General features: G+C 40.6%; 1 protein-coding gene across 1 annotated transcript in view; it reads left to right on the forward strand.

Moving 5' to 3' along the window:
• Positions 1-19,982, forward strand: part of LOC135297760 (protocadherin Fat 4-like) — a 40,785-nt gene extending 20,803 nt beyond the window's left edge. Inside the window, exons 23-45 of the mRNA XM_064415651.1 lie at positions 729-1,036; positions 1,635-1,904; positions 3,078-3,215; positions 3,997-4,213; positions 4,833-4,991; positions 5,389-5,540; positions 6,604-6,772; positions 7,639-7,847; positions 9,266-9,445; positions 10,035-10,254; positions 10,606-10,742; positions 11,431-11,574; positions 12,674-12,918; positions 13,401-13,510; positions 14,192-14,326; positions 14,853-14,989; positions 15,124-15,321; positions 15,711-15,805; positions 16,762-16,917; positions 17,613-17,810; positions 18,333-18,455; positions 18,837-19,047; positions 19,493-19,982. Of these exons, the coding sequence (XP_064271721.1) occupies positions 729-1,036; positions 1,635-1,904; positions 3,078-3,215; positions 3,997-4,213; positions 4,833-4,991; positions 5,389-5,540; positions 6,604-6,772; positions 7,639-7,847; positions 9,266-9,445; positions 10,035-10,254; positions 10,606-10,742; positions 11,431-11,574; positions 12,674-12,918; positions 13,401-13,510; positions 14,192-14,326; positions 14,853-14,989; positions 15,124-15,321; positions 15,711-15,805; positions 16,762-16,917; positions 17,613-17,810; positions 18,333-18,455; positions 18,837-19,047; positions 19,493-19,705 (4,124 nt within the window). The 3' untranslated portion in view covers positions 19,706-19,982. The remainder of the gene's footprint in view (positions 1-728; positions 1,037-1,634; positions 1,905-3,077; positions 3,216-3,996; positions 4,214-4,832; positions 4,992-5,388; positions 5,541-6,603; positions 6,773-7,638; positions 7,848-9,265; positions 9,446-10,034; positions 10,255-10,605; positions 10,743-11,430; positions 11,575-12,673; positions 12,919-13,400; positions 13,511-14,191; positions 14,327-14,852; positions 14,990-15,123; positions 15,322-15,710; positions 15,806-16,761; positions 16,918-17,612; positions 17,811-18,332; positions 18,456-18,836; positions 19,048-19,492) is intronic.
• The last annotated feature ends 34 nt before the right edge of the window (positions 19,983-20,016 follow it).

Below are 20,016 nucleotides of genomic sequence, written 5' to 3' on the forward strand. Positions count from 1 at the left end.
TCCATGCTAATCATATTAACAGAAAATTTGGTTTTAGTAACCCTGATTAAAAATAATCTTTTAAAATTCATTTATTGAGGTTGTACTTATGGTACAAAACCCAAGACTCCACAGCTGCAGTCACTCTAAAAAGATGTATTCAAATAATATTGTTGACGTGTTTCTTTTTCTGTTTTCCTTTATCTTTCTAAAATTAGAAACATTTAAACAATCAGAAGTTGGCAAATCACCCTCAAATGAGTTTCTGTTCCTCAAAAAATATTCAATCATGCAGTAATTTTTGTAAATTTATCATGTGTTTTTTGGAGGTTAATTTTGATTTATCATGAATAGGAGAAAAAACTGATTTCCTTAAGACAAGTGGTCACAACAGAAATTGCACTTGTGGCTTTATGTACATCCCTCCTCTCTTGTTACAAAGCAATTAAGGTCAGGTTTTTAAGGAGTGTGAAACCCCTGCACATCCCATTAGCTTCAGGCTGGTGATCCTTGTCATGCTGAAGCAACACTTCTGTAATCAGGGAAGATTGGAAAATCAATTAGGTGCAAAAGCATCACGTTTTGTGTTACATATTAATCCTTATTGCTATGGGTTGTTGGTATTTCCCTTTCCTGTGTGATAATTTCTATCACTTTCTACTGGTTCCTCAAGAGCTTAAGGAAACAGAGCACAGATCATGACGATTTGAGCAGTGACTTCACTATTTCAATTTGTTTTCTCTCTCCAGCCTCTGTTACTCTCTACTTGCTGGTAGATGACACCAGCTTTGGGCTGACTTTTGAGAGCTCCAGCTACGAGTTCAGCATTGAGGAGGGCAAAGCCCCAGGGAGTGCAGTGGGCTCAGTGAAGGCTCTGACTGGCAGCACAGCTGTGCACGTCGGGTACTCCCTGAAATCCCACTGGGACAAGTTCTCCATTGGGGACCAAGGAGACATCGTGGCCCTGGTCTGGCTGGACAGGGAAGAAAGAGACCTGTACAGCATCCTTGTGGAAGCTGTGGATTCTCTGGTGCCACCCAACACAGCTGTTGCTTTGGTATGGAATATGCATTTCAGAATTTTTTTTATCAAGGATGATGAAATATCTTTAAAAAATATTAACAATCAAGCAAAATCCAGATAAGTGTCTTCTGTCATGCAAATGTGAAGCTTTGAGAGCCTTCTATTTAATTTCTCTTTTTTTATATCCTGAGGAGACATTACCATCTGGAGATATTGTCAACTTCACAGATTGTGTCACTCCCTGAGAGCCCCTTATGAACAACTGATAACCAGAGAAACTGATTAACACCAAAACTGGTTCTGTGCATGGCTCTGTCAATGCAAGAGGCAGATGAGCCAAAGAGCCCCAGGTTATTAGTTCTGTGCCTCTCTTCCAGTTAGAGTGTGTTATATTGCATACATGTTATCTTGCAGCTCAGAATTAAAAAATATTAAAAATTCAGAGGTTGTGAAAATGCTCAAATGCTGAGAAATGCTGAAGTTGTTTTCTATTTCCTTTGGGTTTTGTTCCTTGGTTGTTTTCCTTTAGGCTTCCATGGACAAAAATAAATCAAAATTCTCCTTTGGATACAACTTCTACAGCTCAAATTTGTGTCTTTTTCTCCTTTTGTTTCTTTTTTTTTTCATTATAGGTAACTGTGAGAGTTGAAGACATCAATGACAACCCTCCAGTTTTCTCAGCATGGATCCAAACTCATTTATCAGCTCCTGAGAATGAAGCTGGTCTAGATTTGGGCACATTTTCTGCTACTGATCTGGATGTAGGAGATAATGCACTTATCAGCTACTCCCTGCAAGATGATTTTGCTGGAACATTCCACATTGACAGTTCTACTGGCAAGCTGGTGACAAAAAAACCCTTAGACAGAGAAGTGATGGACAGTTATGAACTGAAAATAATTGTAAGTTGACAAATTTGATGCAAGTTCACACAATTCTCAGCACTGAAAAAGAGAAAATACTGAACCATAACAAGAAATCCACTTAATCTTAGAGAATTCCATTTGAATTCATACATGAGTTTTGACTGCTCCTTATGTTTTGTATGCAGAGCTCTGTTTTCTGCTCTGTAAATTTGTATTAGTGAATAAATGACTTATGAACCCTAAATTTTAAAGGTCACAGTCACACAACAGCTGCAAAGCATTCCTGGGTCCATTTTAGACCATACAGCTGCCTTGCCAATCTATGTTTTTTGTCCCTTTCCCTTATTTTGTTCATTTTTTCCAAAATACATATCCTTAGATCTTTTAAAAAATACCTGAAATGAGATTCTTCAAATGAGATTAAAAAAAAAAAGAGAAGAAAAGAAAAAGCATAAACTTTCACTCAGCATCCATGAGGTTATCTATTTATTCTAGCTGATTTCATTGATTTTTACTGCTACTAATCAGATCAATTACTGTGTATACAAAGTGTTCCAGCACTGACAAATATATTTGTTTGTTCCATTAAGTACAAATATATTAAAGGACATTTTTACAGGTTAAAGAGCTTGTGGAAGGTATAGAGGAGACATATTAAAAATGAAGCAGTGTCTTCAGAAAAATTTCAAGTTAGTAAAGTGAACACTTTTTAAGACTAATTGAAAACTGTGTATATGTGCCTACAGATGAGAATTTTCTATGGCAGATGTTGGAGCAGTGTAAAACTGACTGTGAATTTGCCACATACTGGATGCTCTTCACAATTTCCTCTTTTTTTGGCACTTTAAACCCTGAAAAAGCAAGGGATTTCCTCCTTCTTTCAACTACCAGAGCCCAGATATCTGTACATCACAGTCTTGTGTTGATTAGTGCCACATCTGATCACATGACATGTTTGATCTGCATCCAGGCTTGAGCTTTTGATTAATTGTTAATGAGAGCAGAGCATGTGACAGGGTGAGGATCCCAGCTGCAGGAAGATGTGGCAACTAACCAAGCACAGGGCTAGAAAAGTGTCACTGAGGGATAACTGGTCCAGCAGAAAGACTTCAGAGGCAAAAGCTCACAATTTTTGGGGCAAAATTGAATGGGCAGAGTAAATTTGTGTCAAAGTAATGCTGTTTTTAATGACAAGTGGTTCCTTCACAGGCCACTGATGCTGGCAAGCCAGCACAATCTGCAAGCCTAGTTCTGAGCATCACTGTGGAAGATGTGAATGACAACCCACCAGTGCTCCCCCAAAAATCCTACTCTGTGACTGTGAGGGAGAACGAGCCTCCCCATGTGGTGAGTGGCACTAAGAATAAACAGCCTCCTCTGCTCTTGATTTCTCTCTGTGCTCCTGGAAGGGGCAGTAACCTCTCATGGCTGTGCATTGGTGAACTTCATTTTTAAATTTGTGGGGCCTGTGGAATCACACATTGTGTTTGGTTTGTATGTCAGGGGAGCACCTGTCCCACTGATTCCTCCTAAAGCTCTCACAGAGACTGAGAGCTGCTCCCCCTTTCCCTCTTGTCCTCAGCAGTGATTCCACACTGTGCACAGATTGAGGTTTCACTGCATCCATGGGCAGCATGTTTTAAAGGTGTTTAGTGCTGTTGGTGTTGTGGATTTGTCCAGCATCCCCCTGTTTTTAAGCTTTTCTGTCTTAGAATCATGGAAAGGTTTGGATTGGAAGGGACATTAAAGACCATCTTGTTCCAAGCCCTCAGCCATGGGCAGGGACACCATTCTCTAAGACCAGGTTGCTCAGAGCTCCATCCAGCCTGGCCTTGAACACTTCCAGGGCATCCCAGCTTCCCTGGGCAGCCTCCCAGTGCATCCATTTCTGGCTCCATATCTGCCTTGCAGATGTGCCCTAAAGGTTTACAGGAGTCAAGGGCAGAGGTGTCACCTGACAATCTGGAGCTGCTCTGCCACAAGCTGTGCCAGCAATGCAATTAATCAATTAATGAGTAATTCAGTCCTGAACACTCTGTGGGTCAATACCAGTCTTGTGGGCATGTTTGCCACTCTCTTTGTTCTGCTCTAAACCTTTTGTTGATACATTTTTTTCCTTTTATTTTAGATTTTGAGTGCAGTAGCCACAGATGCAGATATAGGGTACAATGCCATCATTCATTACACCATAACTGGAGAGACAACTTTATTTCATGTTGGAGAACTTTCTGGAGATATTGCAACCCTTCAACCTCTGGACTATGAAAGTCAATCCCAGTACAGATTTATTCTGAAAGCTTTCAATCCTGGAGAGCCACATCTCCAGGACACAGCAAACATTACAGGTAGCTCTACTTTACCACAAAAAACTAACTTTCATTAACCCTAGGGAATATTTCAGCATGTGTAATTCTGAGGCATAAACCTATACTAATGCATCTGCTAGAGCAAATTATCAGAAATGATGGTGTGATCTTCTTACTATAGCCAAATGAAATTTTTCTAAAAAAAGTTTGCCATGTCAAAAATGAGAATTTTTCACACAAACTGACATTACTTCCTTCAATATAGTCACAATTTCTTTTTGTGTTTTCTGAGAACCTACTGACATTTTGATTGAAAAGGTTTCCAAAAACATAATTCAGGTTTTTTTCTGCTTCTATACAGAAGGACAGTTTCTAGGGTGCTAAAGAGTGTTGACAGTGATTTTTAGTCTTGTTAAAATAACAGGGCTTGATTACTGGCCTTTTTTCCTTAAAAAAAAATTAAATAAATTTGTTCTGTTGGAGGAAAAAAGACATAAAGATTTCTGTGAAGTTGGTATCCTAGCTTTTGGCCAGCCCTTTTTGATCAGTGTGACTGCACATATTCTCTTTCAGAGGAGCTGTGTTGGTTTGTATTGGCTGAAAACAAAGAACTTGTAACCATTTAGGTAAAACTCACCAAATGTGATGATTCTTTCAGTTACTGTGGAAGATGTCAATGAAGAAGGACCCGTGTTTGACCAGTCCTCATATTACAAGATCCTCCCAGATAATTCTACAGCTGGCACACTGGTAGTGGACATCAATGCAAGAGATGAAGGCAAGGGTTTTGATGAAGGCATTTTCTACAGTATTTCAGGTATGTTAGGAAAAAATCTTAGGGCTGTTCATCACTGGGGTGCTTGACACTGCTAAAGCAAGCTCCTTGACACCAGAATGAGAGAGAATGGTCATAGATTGAACTGGCATGTTCTGACTGGATAGAAGGGGTCAAAAATCCCCTGTGGAGATCAGTAATTAATGGAAGAGGCTGCCCAGAGAGGCTGTCCTTGGAGATTCTCACCTGATGGATCAAAGCCTTGAACAGCCTGTGCTGAATTCACTCCTGGCCATGTTTTGGACTAGAGGGGGTGTCTTGCTCCAAACCCCACATGCAGATCAGGATTTCAACCTGTGTCTCTTCACTCCTGGGCATGTACTTCAGTCACTTGTCTCTGCTGGCCCCAGGGAACATCTCCAACACTTTCTGTTTTCAGGTGGAAACTCAGAAGGCCTCTTTAGTCTTTCCAGTACCACAGGAGAGCTCAGGTTAACCAGAGACTTGACCACACAAACTGTTCCCCTGTACTACTCCTTGAACGTCACCGCTACGGACGCGGGTCTGCCGCCTCTCTCAACCTCTGTAAAGGTACCAAAATTCTGCCTTGCCCTCTCTTTACTGCACAGCTAATCCCCCAGACTGCTTTATTCTAAACTGAGCATAGCTACACCAGGAAAGGGGTATTAGTCAGGCAAAACTATGCAAACCAGGAATCAGAATGTCAGAGATTTATTTCTGTTCCAGTTACCAAGTTATGCTGCCCTAGCAATTGCTGGCACATCACCCAAAATGGTTGTGATCATTCCACTTCAGAAAAGACAGAAAAGCTCCAGGCTGTGAGGGAGGAGGATTAGAGCAGTAGAGACTCCTGTGCAAGGTCAAAGAGTGGGACCAGAAAAGAATGTAATGGAAGTATGTGATAAATAAACAGGAGATGGCAAATAGTGTTCCTGTTTATTTTCCCATCATGTAAGAAAAAATCATTTCTAGATTGAAGAGTGAGAAATGTAAATATGATTTTAAAATTATTTTTACACAGTGCTTATAACTTGCTGGTGATCTTTTGCCACTAAATATCACAGCAGAATTAAAAAAGAACTAGAAATCTATATGCATAAAGATGTAGAAAATTACCTTCAACAACCTTAACATTTAGACTTACAAGCCATCATTCTTCAGAGGACTGGAAAGCAGCTGTCTAGCAACAAAAATAAACTATTTCTGTGCAGCAGTAGTCATTTTTTATTTACCAGCTATCACCTTTTGTTCTTAATCTATAAATCAGTGACAATAGTTTTAAAATACTGTACATGCAAACTCCTGCTCTGGTTACACCCTCTCCAGTGGAAGGCTGGAGATGAGTGCATCTCCCTGAGAGCAGCTTAGTTAGACAAGTCCTTTGAAATGTGCTGGATGTGAGGAACTGGAGCTCTGCATTTACCAAAGCACCCAGGTGAACCTAAACTGGTGAGGCTTCTGGTGTGTCCCACCTGTATTTGCTGCCTTCAGGGCAGTGTCACACTCAGCAGGCAGCAATCCCAGCCTTCTCCTCACTGGCCAAGGCCTGCACTTGTGCTGTCCCACACCTCAGGAGGAAAGTTTTCACTGAAGCTGCAAACATCACCCCCATGGCCACGACCTTTCTCTGCAGGTGTCAGTCATGGTTGCTCCCATGGACGTGTCCTTCCCAGTGTTCCTGGAAGAAGCCTATCACCCTGCCCCTCTGTCCGAGAAGAGCCCCCCAGACACGTTTGTTGTGGAGGTCAGAGCCTTGTACAAGCTCCCTGTGAGCTACAGCATCACCTCTGGAGATGAGAAGGGTGAGTCCTGAACGTGGGACAGTGGGAAGAGCATGGAGCTTTGGGATGGTTTCTTCTCTCCTTCTGCTCTTACCTCAGTTCCACAGCCATTAACACTGGGAATGAAGGAGGGCACCAGTTTGAGGTGGATCAGGTGTGGGCATGGGACTGAATTTCTGTCAGAGCAGCACAAGCACAGGGCTGGCTTCAGCAGCTGCGTGCTGTGTCTGCTGCAGGAAGATCAGGCTGTACCTGGTCAGGCACAAAGTTACTCTGGCTGGACAAAAAATAACTAATAGCACAAAAATTTATTGTAAAAAAACTAACTCAGCAACGTTTTCCTACCAAATGTGAGTGCCTGGAGTGAGTTTGCGTGTGGTCAAGTGTATCAGTGCTTTGTCACTTGTGGTTTTTTGCTAAATATAGAGCTGATTTTAATCTATCATCAAACATCCAATTTGTACCTCAGTTTTGTAAAGTGTTTTGTATGAAATCATGATCTTGAAGGTAGTTGCAAAATTCCTCATCTTCAGTGAGAATAGGACTTTTTAGGAAATATAAAAAATTTCTAAGAAGGACAAATAATCTCTGACTGTTTCAGAGGAATGTGAATACCTGACTGGAGAGTGGTGCATTGAATTTTCTCCCTTTTAGTTCCCATCTGCCCTTCTGAATTATTTCTTTTTGTTAATTACAGCCCTGGATATATCTGACATTCTTGTCAACCTTGTAAAGATATTGAATTTAATTTTGTTCTTTGAAGAATACTGTAGCATACAATATTCATATAAATAATGTGTAATTTTCACTGGAGGATTCATATCTTCAGTTTCAACTAATGAAATCATAACCAGAATAATTTCTGGTTGATTTTTTTTTTGTAACAGGATATTTCATTATGCATCCATCCAGTGGTATTGTAAGAACAAGTAAGAATCTAAAAGTGGAAGACTTCCCAGTAAATTTCAAGGTACGAGCAACAGACTCATCTAATGCTACCATATTTAATGAAGTGGAAGTGAAGGTGGAAGTCATTGATGAAAACAATTTCCCACCAGTTTTCCCATCTTCTCTACTGGAAGAGAGACTGCCAGAGGTAAGGAAATGTCATCCAAACTGAATCACAAAAATAAGTCTTCAAAATAATAATAATAATAATAATAATAATAATAATAATAATAATAATAATAATAATAATAATAATAATAATAATAATAATATTTTGTTGAGTATACAAGTAAACCTTCTGGAACTGGGCAGATTGCTGTTCTGTCCTACCACGTGGTGTTGTGAGGTTTATTTCAATCCCAATGCACAACAAGAATGATCTAGAAGTGTGGACTTATTGAAGGAAAAGTGAATATTTTCTAATAGGGGGCTCCATGAAGGAAGAATTGCCACTCCATTTTGAATATTTTACATAGAGAATATTCAGGTGCATTCAAAATCTACTGGATGTGCTGGGCACCCCACAGGCCCTCACTCAGCCTTTTGTGAGGGAGCTTCACACAGGGAAGTAACAGGGCACAGTCTCTAATTTAACAATATTTCTGCTCTTGCTCACGTCTAATCTGCTGTGATTTTTCTGGCACAAGTGATCAGCAGCAGAGAACAAGCCAGATTTCAGTCAGATTTTCATTGTGATTCTCTACAGAAGAAGCCACAGCATTTAAATATGCAAAAGCGTCTTGCTCAACATTTCACTCTTTAATTTTTAAGCAACACTTTTCACACTTTAATATGCTGGTTGCTTTTTTTTTTCTTTTAAAAAAAAAGAAGCACACTGATCATGTTAGTATTTTATAGAACACACACCTTGCCTTTGAGATCCCTAGCTGATGCACACATATTGTCTTTAGCAGCCACAACTGATTTATAGTCCATTTCTACCTCTGCATTAAATATAGGTTCAAATTATTACACATAATTTTAATGTTCCCAGTGAGTTTAATGGAGAAGAACTAGAATCACACTTCCCAACCTTAAAAAATTGATTTCTATGTGAAATATTTACACAGTGGGAATTGCTGGGTACCTTGTTGGATCAAATAACGTGAGGTCTCAAATGGCCCTGCAAGTGAAACACTGATACCTCCTGTCAATCTTGGTGCAAATAACATTGTTAAAAAGGAAAAAAAAAATATTTTGATAATTATTAGCCAAATAGTGTTCAGAAAGAAATGTGATTTTGGAGTTGAGAACACCCATTGAGTCTCACAGGAGAAGAGGCTTTTACACAGAAATAACAGCAAGTCAGACACTGAGGTTAACATTTGGGCTGTTTGAAATAATATTTCTTCCTGAAAATTGCAGCTATAGGTAGACATATGGGGGGAGGAAAACAGTTATTTCTGTACATTAGAGAAAGAAAGAGACTGTGCTGAACAAGTTGTATCATTTTGATTTTAAAATGCCTATACTACTGTAAGTGGATGCAGTACCTGTTACTTTCACATAATTCAAGCAATTGCAGCAAAGCAGTCCCTGAAAGCCTCAGTCTTTCTTCCTCCACAGCATTCCCCTGCTACTCAGATTGTGCAGCTGAGAGCTCAGGACAATGACACAGGCAGAAATGGTTTCCTGACATATGGCATTCTCAATGGACAAGGACTGAAATTCAGGATAAATGAAACCACTGGAATCCTTTATTCCACTGCCCCCTTTGATTATGAAGAGGAACCCACAGAGTATCAGGTTTGCTTTAGATATTTTAAATCTTCTTTATTCAGATCTCTTTATCTTGGAAAACAGGTGACACTTGTGCTTTTGTTTAGCTTGATAATGCTTGAACATTTTCTGCACTGGTTTAGAATAGGAGCATCTCAAGGTATGAGGCATTATTAAAACAAGCCACTGCCTTTTGACTGGAATGAAATTCAAGCAGAGCTCATTGTTCACCTGCCCTGAAAACACTTCAGCACATGAATAACTAATTTCACAATGACAGCTCATGTATTCAGCACTGTCTGATGCCTGAACCTGTGCTGAGATCTTGCAGATATGATTCTCAGTTAATTCTGTTGTTGCCACTGCTGGTTATTTTTTATGGTCTTATTTTGCTTCAAGCAAAAATATTTGTGATTTTGTTGGTTCTACACAGCAAGACTTTTTTGTTCACCCAAACACTCCTTAAGTTTTCAATAATCATTTTGAGGAGAATTCAGAACTGGACTTTACATTTCTAAGAATATTTAAAAATCTAAAATTCACCAAGATTTTTCAAATCCTTATGCAAGAACCTGTTTGTATGACTTCTCACCACCAATAACTGTGTAACTTACAGGTTGTGGTGTATGCTGAAGATGATGGAGTCCCTGAGAAGAAGAGGGGTTACTGCACAGTTGTGATAAAGATCACTGACATTAATGACTGGCCACCTGTGTTTGACCCAGTGCCTGACTTCAGTGTCCATGAAAATGTGCCTGTGGGGTTCATAGTTGGAAAAATCACAGCATCAGACAGAGACACAGGAGACAATGCCTTTGTTCTGTATAACCTCACAGGTAACAAGCAATTCTGCCACTGCACTGGCACTTTGTTGTCTATACAGTTATGAGCATAATTAGTATTACCCATGTTATTTCCTAACCTCTTTCCACCAAAGCCAAGAACATTCATTTCACCTGGTTAGGAATGCTATTAATTCATGCTCATACAATTTTCAAACCTTGGCTCGTGTTTCAAATGCCCATCCACTCAAAATATTTCTGCTCTTCTTCTACATTATCCACACACTACTTAAAAAAATTGTTTTGATGAGTTCAGGGCACAAGTAAACATATAATTTAAGAGTGTAGTTAATTATGTGCTGCTGACATGTGTTAATTGATGATGCTTGTTTAAATCTGTCTCAGGTGAGGGAACGAATATATTTGAAATAGATGAAATACAGGGCATCATTAAGATAAGGAACTCTCCAGACTATGAAACCATGAATAAATACAACCTTACAGTGACTGCAATCAACAACAAATCTGCCCCTTTCTATCAGGTAAGAGACCATTGCTGTAATGAACAGCAACACTTCAGAGTGGATTTTGAACTGCTGGGAGGGAGATCTATCCCAGCCATTTATTGTGCAGGATAAATGAGTCACCTCATCATGTTTAGAGTCAGACTTCTACAGCCTTTAACCACATCAAGTAGTAGTATACTTTAATTACGTGAAATACTTCAAAATTATGCATGGTAGGCTTTGACCCCGAATTGTTTGCTGACTGACCTGTGCTGGGGAACTGGAGCTTGTCTCCTGCTGTTAGAACTGTAAGTGATGTGATAATTTTTCGTGGGAGAATAAGTATTTTCAGCAGATTGTTCTAGTTCTGCTGTATTTCTTTTATTTGAAAAGTTATTAGACAGTTCTTTAAAAGAATTAGAGCATGTGTGGTTTCCTTAAATGCATGGAGGACATGTTGTTCTCCTGAACATGTCCTGCTCTTACTCATTCAGACACCTTTCAAGAAGAATCCTACTGCAACACTGAATTCCTGCCTCTCCTGCTAAAATCCTGTAGTGATCTCTGATGCTGAGTTCACACAATTAAACCCAGACAATATTTTACTGCAGCCTTTTCAAAGCCTGATTTATAATTTCTGTTGCACGTGCAAGTAAGGAAAAAAGCAATGCTAAATAAGAGTTTCTGAACGCTCTGAGATGCATGGCACCGTTTTGTTTTCCAGGCAGCCAGCCCTGTCAGTGTTGCAGTGATTGATGTGAATGACAATGCCCCAGTGTTTGCCCAGAGCTCCTATTCTGCTTCCATAAACATGGTGAACCCCGTGGGCGCTCCTGTGCTCGCCGTGAGCGCCACCGACCGCGACCAGGTGACCGATCCTGCTGTGCCCCTGAGCCTGCCCTGGGCTGCAGCACGAGCAAATCCTGCCCCAAACCTAGCAGAAAGGGAATCCTGCTTAACTACCAGCTCTGGGAAATGGAAATTAGGAGTTTTGCTGGCTCTGCCTTGACACTGATGTACTCCCTGGCTCTGGGCATGTTTCCTCAGCTGCATTTCCTTTTATTTTTCCCTTTCCTACACAGAGCTGCATGCACCAGTGCTTCAGAAGTATACAAGGACTGAAGCAATTCAGTGTCTCTGAAGTTATTTGAACTTTTGAGGTAGAAGAATCTGTAAAAACTAAACATCATATAGCTGCTTTGAGCATGGAAATGTCTGCATGCCAAACTCCTCTGAAGCATGGCACCCCAGCTAATTCTCTCTGTCCCCATTTTTAAATGTAATTTTGTTTGATATATCTGTACTACACCCATCAAATAGGATCCAGGCACTGGCAGGGATATCCAGTAGTCAACCACATCACCATGACAACATCACTAGTAATTATATCATTTACAAGATGAAACATCTCCAAGTGACAACAAAATAGGTGTAGCAGGTGCCTTCCCATTTCTTCACGCATAATTTTGGTTGGAATAGCTGCAGCTGTGGTACATTGCTGCAAATCATCTAACAGCCCTTTTTAAATCAGCCTTTTCAATGATTCTGTACAAAAAGTGCAATTGCCTTTGAAAATTGCTGAACTGTGGGAGATCTGTATTGAGACCCCAATGAAACTCCTCCTTCAGCTGTGCAGAGTGGCACTTGTCCTCCCTGTGCCACCCTCACTACTCCGACTGTCCCCCTCTACACAACTAACTTATTTTCATTAGAGACTTTTGGCCATGTTTTTGGTCATTTCATTGGTGTAAATGACCAATGTATTGTGTATTTTCTTCTGCTTTGTGGGGTTTTTTTTTAATTTGTACATGTCCTACCATAGCTTTCATTCTTAAAAAAAACCCCACTGTTTTCAAAATAATTTCACTAGAGACATTGAGATGTTTTTTGGATCTCTTGTTTCAGTGTTTATCCTACCCTTCCAAACACACTCCCAATTCCATTAAATTGTGTTCCTTTCCTGGCAGGGGCAAAATGGCCTCATTGAGTATTACATCCTCCCGGATCCCTCCGTGAGCCCCTTCTTCCTGATAGAGGATTTGAGTGAGGGGAAGATAATCACAACTGGAAACCTGTCTAGGTCTGGAGAGATGCATTTGACAGTGATGGCAAAGGACAGAGGCTCTCCTCCTTTAAATGGCACTGCTGTGGTTACTCTGAGTGTGTTTGACAACCGCCCGTTCGTTCCTCGCCTCAACAAAAGTGAGATCAGGTGAGGCTTTCATACTCAGTTAAATAACTGGGATGTCTTCACCAGGTGGTGCAGAACATAGCAAAGTTGAAAGTCACTTTCATATTTTTCCATGCAGAAGAAAGGACATCAGTTTTGGGTTGTTTTTTTAAGCAAAACATAGGAAATTCTGCTACGCTTGGGGTTCTGTGAATGTGAGTTGAGGCATTGCCTTTTATTTCTCTAATTTGCAGCTTTTATAAGCCAGACTCTTTGTCCCTTTTCTCTTGAACACTATAAAACATTTTTTCCTTAGGTTTTACTCAAGGATGACCAAAATCTGGCTGGAAAACCAGGGTTTGCACTGCACTCTGAAAGTTGGGCAGATCTGGCAAACAGCTGGGGGGTGGGGGCAAGATTTTCCACAGAGAACTCTCTTTTAAAGACTTACATTTCAAAGCCTGCCTGGGCAACCACTGCTGGCAAATTTAACATTATGGTTTATAATTTATTTCCTGCATCAGCGTTTCTGTTTCGGAAAACACTGGAGTGGATTATTTAATTTATGATTTTGCTGTGGTTGAAACTTCAGGAAACCCGATTGATTACACTATTGTATCTGGCAATGAAAGAGGTGAGTACCACCCCCCTTATGAGTTAAAATAGCCAGGAGAACACCATAACCTGTCTCTTGCATGGCAGGTGCTGCTATGCATAAATGAGGAGATGGAGGGCACGGATAAAACTTTTTTTAAAAACAGGAGTACATAGAGAATTTTTTTCAAGCTTTTCAGCATTGACTTTGCTGATCTTTGGCTTTAGGAAGGGTGGTAACTTCCTAAGAAACGGCTTCTTTTAATCTTAAACTATAAGATAAGGATAATTTAGGGACTGGGGGAGCAAAAATAGAACGTGTTGTTAACAAGCAGCTTCCTCCCTGCCAATCACATTTAATCCATCATTTCCTTGCATTTATGTTAAGACAGCTGTGCCCAGGTTTCATTTGGCCCACAACAAAGGCAGTACATAGAAACTGAGAGAAAAATTGGAAATACATAAAAAATGGAGCTGTGCAAGAAGGAGCTGCAATTCTCCTTATTTGTGAAATCATGTGAAATCCTTTTTCACATTTACTGCTCCTTTGCACGTTTCAGAGCTGTTTGGTGTGGGGTAGGAACCAGCTGTGATGATGCCTTTGCTGCCTGGCCTGTGGAAGTGTTGAGTTTCACATGGTTCAGAGCAGAGGAGCCATGGAAACATCCCAAGGGCACCTAATGGCAGCTGTCACAGCAGAAGTGTCTGTTTGTCCTTTCAGGTCACTTTAGACTGGATCCTGAAAGCGGTCAGCTGAGAACAGCAGTGAATTTGGACTACGAGGAAGTTTCTCAGTATGTGATTTTAGTTCAAGCAAACAGAAGAGTCTCCTCTGCTGCAGAAGTCCAGCGTTCAGGTAACTTCTCACTTTGAACAACATCCCAGGGGAGCAATGGACACAGGTTTTGTATGTGCAATCCACACAGGAGTTGTGATAACTTGTCAAGTTTGATGTGCCAGTGAAAAGCTGCTGGTGCAGGTTGTTTGTTGAGGCGAACACCCCATGTGTGGGGACACGAGGCTTGACTCCATTTTCTCAGAAGGCTGATTTATTATCTTATACTAAAATACTACATGAAAACTATACTAAAAGAACAGAGAGAAAAGAAGGATCAGAAGGCCTCAAAGAACAAGAATAGAATAGAATGCATAACAAAATCCTGTGACTGCTCACAGCCTTGGCACAGGTGGCTGTGGTTGGTCATGAAGTGAAAACAATCCACACGGACCAATGGAAGATGCACCTGTTGCATTCCACAGCAGCAAATAGTTATTGTTTCCATTTCTTTCCTGAGGCCCTCAGCTCTCAGGAGAGAAAAAATCCTAAGAAAGGATTTCTAATAAAATACCATAAGTACAGCTGTTCCCCTGTGCTTTCCCAGGCCTGTTGGCTGAGAACGCGGCCATGCTGACGATCTCCGTGCAGGATGTGAACGAGGAGCCCGTGTTCTCCAGCCACTCCTACTCTGCCCGCCTTCCCAGCTCTGTGCCCTACAAATACCCTGTCATCACAGTCCAGGTACAGCATTTCCTGCGTGGGGTTCTTGCACTGCATTAGAGGAGCCTTCAGTCTGCTCCTGAGAGCTGAGTTTACTGCTTGAGGAACAACTCAGCCACAGGCTGAGTGTCACAAATCACCTTTTTTAAACCCAGGCCACAGATCCAGACTCAGGAGACAATGGACGTCTGCAGTACAGCTTAGTGAGAGGCCAGACCAATGAATTTGACATCAATGAAAACACAGGGCAGATTTTCATAGTTTCTGTAGCAGGAAAAGCTGGAACATTTTATCTGGAAATCCAAGCTGCAGACCAAGGCACAAGAAGACTCACAGCCCAGACAACAGTCAATGTAAGGAAGATTTTTATGTATAATACATAAATAATATAATAATAATTTATATTTATATATTTATATATATTTATATATATTTATATGTATAATAATTTTTCCATGTCAAAATCGTAAACAAGAAGGGCTAATTTTGGGAATGGCAAAACTACAATTACTTAACTCTGTCAATAGGGCTGTCAGATACATGAATATTTACATATTGGAATTAAGAGGCTGCCATTTTCATTGACACATAAAAATATGTTGGCACAAAAACTGACTTTTGGAGGGCAATTATTTTGTATCAGAGGGTTTTTGTTATTGTTGTTCATTTGAGATTTTTTTTTTTGGTCAGTCTACAAGAGGAACAAACGCTTTAGGAAATCTTACCTGTGATTCTTTATTAGGTAACTGTTGATGCCAGTTCCAGTAGCAACATTGTGATGCTGGTGCTGAATCAGAAGATCAGTGTTGTGGAAAGAAAGAGTGTTGAAGTACAAAGGTATTTTTGAAACTGTGAAGCTTATTCTGGTATAATATCTGATGATAAATTCAGAGTCCCTTTGGGATAGGGGTCTGACAGCCTACAGCAGTGCTCAGGAAAAGCCAGGCCTTCCACTTGACATAGCTCAGAATAATTTGAGCAAATTCCCAGGAATCCACCAATTTTTGCCTTGTAAGTTTTTACCCTGAAGCTGATACGTCTCAAAGAGGACATTGGACTAGACAATTTCATGTGGTCTCTTCCCACCTCAATGTTTGTGTCATTTTTAACAGCCTAGGATAAAGGTTTTCATGGACAGCAGGATAAAAACATGGAGACATAGGGCAGACACCTCAAACCAAACCCACCATTAAATTAAAACCACAATTGGGCCTTTCTGGCATGTTTACAAAGATGGAAGAGCTTTTGTTTGGCTACAGATAAACATATATTTACATTGGAAAGATTGAGTCCTGTGCTTATGAAGGGAAATCGCTCTGAAGGTGGGAATAACAAGGTGGTGATGTTGATGCTATTATGGACCAGTCCTTGTTGGTAAAAATGAAATGGAAAACTTCCTTGGAAGCAGCTGGTGCTGACTGCTACCAGGATGATGGATTAACTGGGCCACTGGTCCCATCCAGCATGAAATCTCTGGAAGAAGAGGAGAAAACAATGAGGATTATGAGACTAAATTTCCCTCCTCCCTACCTTTACTGTTTATAGTAATCTATAGATTTTTTTTTTCTCTGTTACTCAATCACTCAACAATTTTGGACTAATAGCTTAATTCCTTTGCTGATGATAATCCTGCATTTTTACATGCTTCAATCAAAATACTTGCCAAGGTATTTTTATTAATATCAATTAATATCTGCCAAGTGTTGTATTAAACACTACATCATTTACTTTCCAGAGTAAAAGAATCTGTCACTGCCCAGTTAATTAAAAATGTTTTCTTCATATGATGTCAGGGTCCTGGAAGAGAAACTTGGATGGAATGTATACGTGCTTAATATTTATTCCAAGGAGTCTGAGAGAAATTCAAGGAGCAGCACTGATGAAACACAAGTAAACATCATTGCTTTTGATGAGGCCCACCAGGAGGTACCTGCAGAAGATGTAAAAAGGTCTGTATGGCACAGTCATGGCACAGTCTGCCTTCTGGGGGTCAGAGCTCGTGCAGATAGCATTCTTTAGAATTCAGAAACTGATTCACTATTTACCAAAACCTAATTTCCAGAGCTTGCCAAAAAAACATGAGTAAGGCTGTTTCATTGTGCAAATTAGATGTAAAAGTCGGTTTAAGAGAGAAAAAGCTGATGGACAAAGAATAGAATTAAAATATATATTGACCTGATATATATTTTTTATACATATAGGTACATATACACCTGATAGATAGATAGACAGATAGATACAGACCAGATGTATATATTGAGATAGATGGATAGATAGATGGATAGATAGATGGATAGATGGATAGATAGATAGATAGATAGATAGATAGATAGATAGATAGATAGATAGATATCAGAGTGGCAGGATGTTGATTACAACCCCACACTTGAGGTGTATTTTACACTTTTTACACTTCTTTGGTAACCTGTGGATCTTGTTCAAGTGTCCAAGCTCTGCAGCACTTTAGGTCAAGCACCAGGGCTGGTTGCTGGCAAACAGCTTTTCCTGAAGGAAGGACACGACAAGTCCGAATGCTCGGAAAGGGTCTTGGCAGACCAGGGAGGGATATTCTGTATTTCCTTCGCTGCTCCTGCAGCCAAAAGGAAGGTGAGGTGCAGGTGCACATCTTCCCCTTCTCTGGCAGGAAGCTGAGGGAGCAGAGGGGTGCCATAGAGCTGGGGCTGCAGGAGGTGTTCTCGGCACCCGTCAGCGCCGCGGTGGCGGAGGCCCCGGCGGCCGCGGCACCCCCGGGGCTCACGGCTGCCATCGTGCTCGGGGTGCTGCTCGCCGCCACCGGCATCGCCTTCCTGGCCTACGTCCTGCTGGATCTGAACAGGAAAAGGTACACAGGGCGTCACTCACCTTTACAGATGATGGCTTTAATGAAGGGTCACTCTGATAAATTACCGGCTCTTGCAGGGAGCACTGCCCGAGATTTATGCTGGATGCAACACACACAACTGGAAGTTGTTCCTGCTTGTGTTTGTCACACAGCAAAAGCAGAAACAAATACTTCTGAAACAGAAAAATGTGGGCAGCAGAAATTTTCACTGTGAGGGGGGGCACACGAGTCTTTTCCAACCCCATAAATGGCAAAATCAAGGGAGGTTTTGCTGCTTAACTTCAGTGGCAGCAGGGCCACATGGTAGGGGAAAACAATTTCCAGAAGGGAAGCAAACATTTACCCTGCTACCATTATGGGAAAATAGGAAATACTCCAAACTAATCCCCAGAACAACACTGAAAATAAATGTTCTATATTAAACTTATAACACAAAGAATTCATCTTCTATTTCTAAAAGAATTGTAAAGCCATCTTCAAAAATAATTTATTATTATTATTATTTTAATGTATTATTTTCAGAAAGTATGGGAAACAGGATTTGGTTAAGAAAGTTGATATTATGGATGGAATTGATAACCCATGGGCAGATGACAAAAATGGAAGTCTGAAAAGCTTAGAGAAACTGGAGCATGTGAATAATGGGTAAGTAGACTGCTGCAATCACAAATTTATAAAAAACTGCATATAAAAACTGTGGTTCTAGTTTATTTTGTACCATAGGATTTTCCATGGATCTCCCACTAGGCTATAGGCCCATTTTTAAGGACCTTTAAAATGACAAGTTAAAAATCTCTACACTTGAAGGAAGTTAATACCTTTTAATCTTGTATCAAAGGCAAATTCCTACTTACTCTTTAGCAAACTGTTCATCCTAATGCAGAAAAGACCCCTCAGGATACAAGAAGCTACTTAATTCCCCTGCGTACAATCCCACTAATTTTGAGATCAGTGCAATGCTGCTCTTGGTTGTAGAGAGGCTGAGATTTTTGTCTACGGTGCTATGAATTCTCTGACCTCTCTTAGGAGAACTGAGATGATGTCATTTGACAACCTGGAAGGCACCAGAGGAGATGATGCTGAAAAAGATGAAATTCAGGCCCCTGAAAAACTCAATTACCTGGAGACAGTGCTGCTGGATTACAAGGGTGAAAGTGAGGAAAATGGAGCACCTGAAAAAGCTGCTGAAAGTAAAAAAGTGGAGGCCCAGCCCACAGCAAGATTCACAACAGAACAGGTAACGAGCTTTTTGACTGCAAAGCATGGAGTGGAAGGTATTTTATTGTTATTCACCAAATATCTGAAGGAATTATCAAAAAAGCTAATCTGATGGAACTAAAACAAAAAAAAATATTGTGAAGTAATCCCTGGGAGTGTCCAAGGCCAGGCTGGACAGGGTTTGGAGCAACCTGGTCTAGTGCAACGTGTCCCTGCCTGTGGCAGGGGGCTGGACAATCCCTTATGGTCCCTTCCACCCCAAACCATTCCATGATTCTATAAAAAAATCTTAAGAGAAGGGGCTGTTTGTCCATGCCTAGAAGGAGCAGAAGTGATGATTCTCTTCTGTCTTTATGGAATGGGAACAGTAAAGGGCTCACAATGTTATGATTCCCACTGTTCATAATTTCTCACATTCAAGCATTTGTAGCTTTCTGCCTAACCTGCATTACACTTTTTTGCAGGACTCCTTTGCAACAGACACAAACCAGAAGCCAGCTCTTTCCTTAACACCTCATCCCACACTGCCTGCCCCTGAAAAAGAACTGAAAGGAGTAAAATTTTCAGAGGTGGCAGTGATTTTGGACATAGATCCCAGAGAAGATGAGCCCGGAGATGATGAGCCTGGAGATGATGAGTCTGAAAACGATGAGTTTGGTGATGATGTATCTCTCTGACAAGAACACTTAAAGAAGAACATTTTTAGAAAAACCACAATGAGACTCATTGGAACAGCTCAGAATTAAATGAGCAATAAGAATATGGGAATGTGATCCAGTTTTTAATTCTGTTGCTGTTTTAAGGATGGATAAGTAAGACAACAGGCAATATGCGGGAAGGGCTGCAGTGCTGTGCTGCAGGGCTGCTTCCCCAGCAGCAGCGCTGTCTCACTGTGTATTTAATTTCTTCTGGCACGTGTCAAACGGGCGAGACAATAAACCCGATTTCAGAGGCGCTGCCTTGTCATTGCTTCCGATCGAGTCATTGT

The sequence above is a fragment of the Passer domesticus genome, chromosome 3 (genome assembly GCF_036417665.1).
Source record: "Passer domesticus isolate bPasDom1 chromosome 3, bPasDom1.hap1, whole genome shotgun sequence".
NCBI classification, from domain to species: domain Eukaryota; kingdom Metazoa; phylum Chordata; class Aves; order Passeriformes; family Passeridae; genus Passer; species Passer domesticus.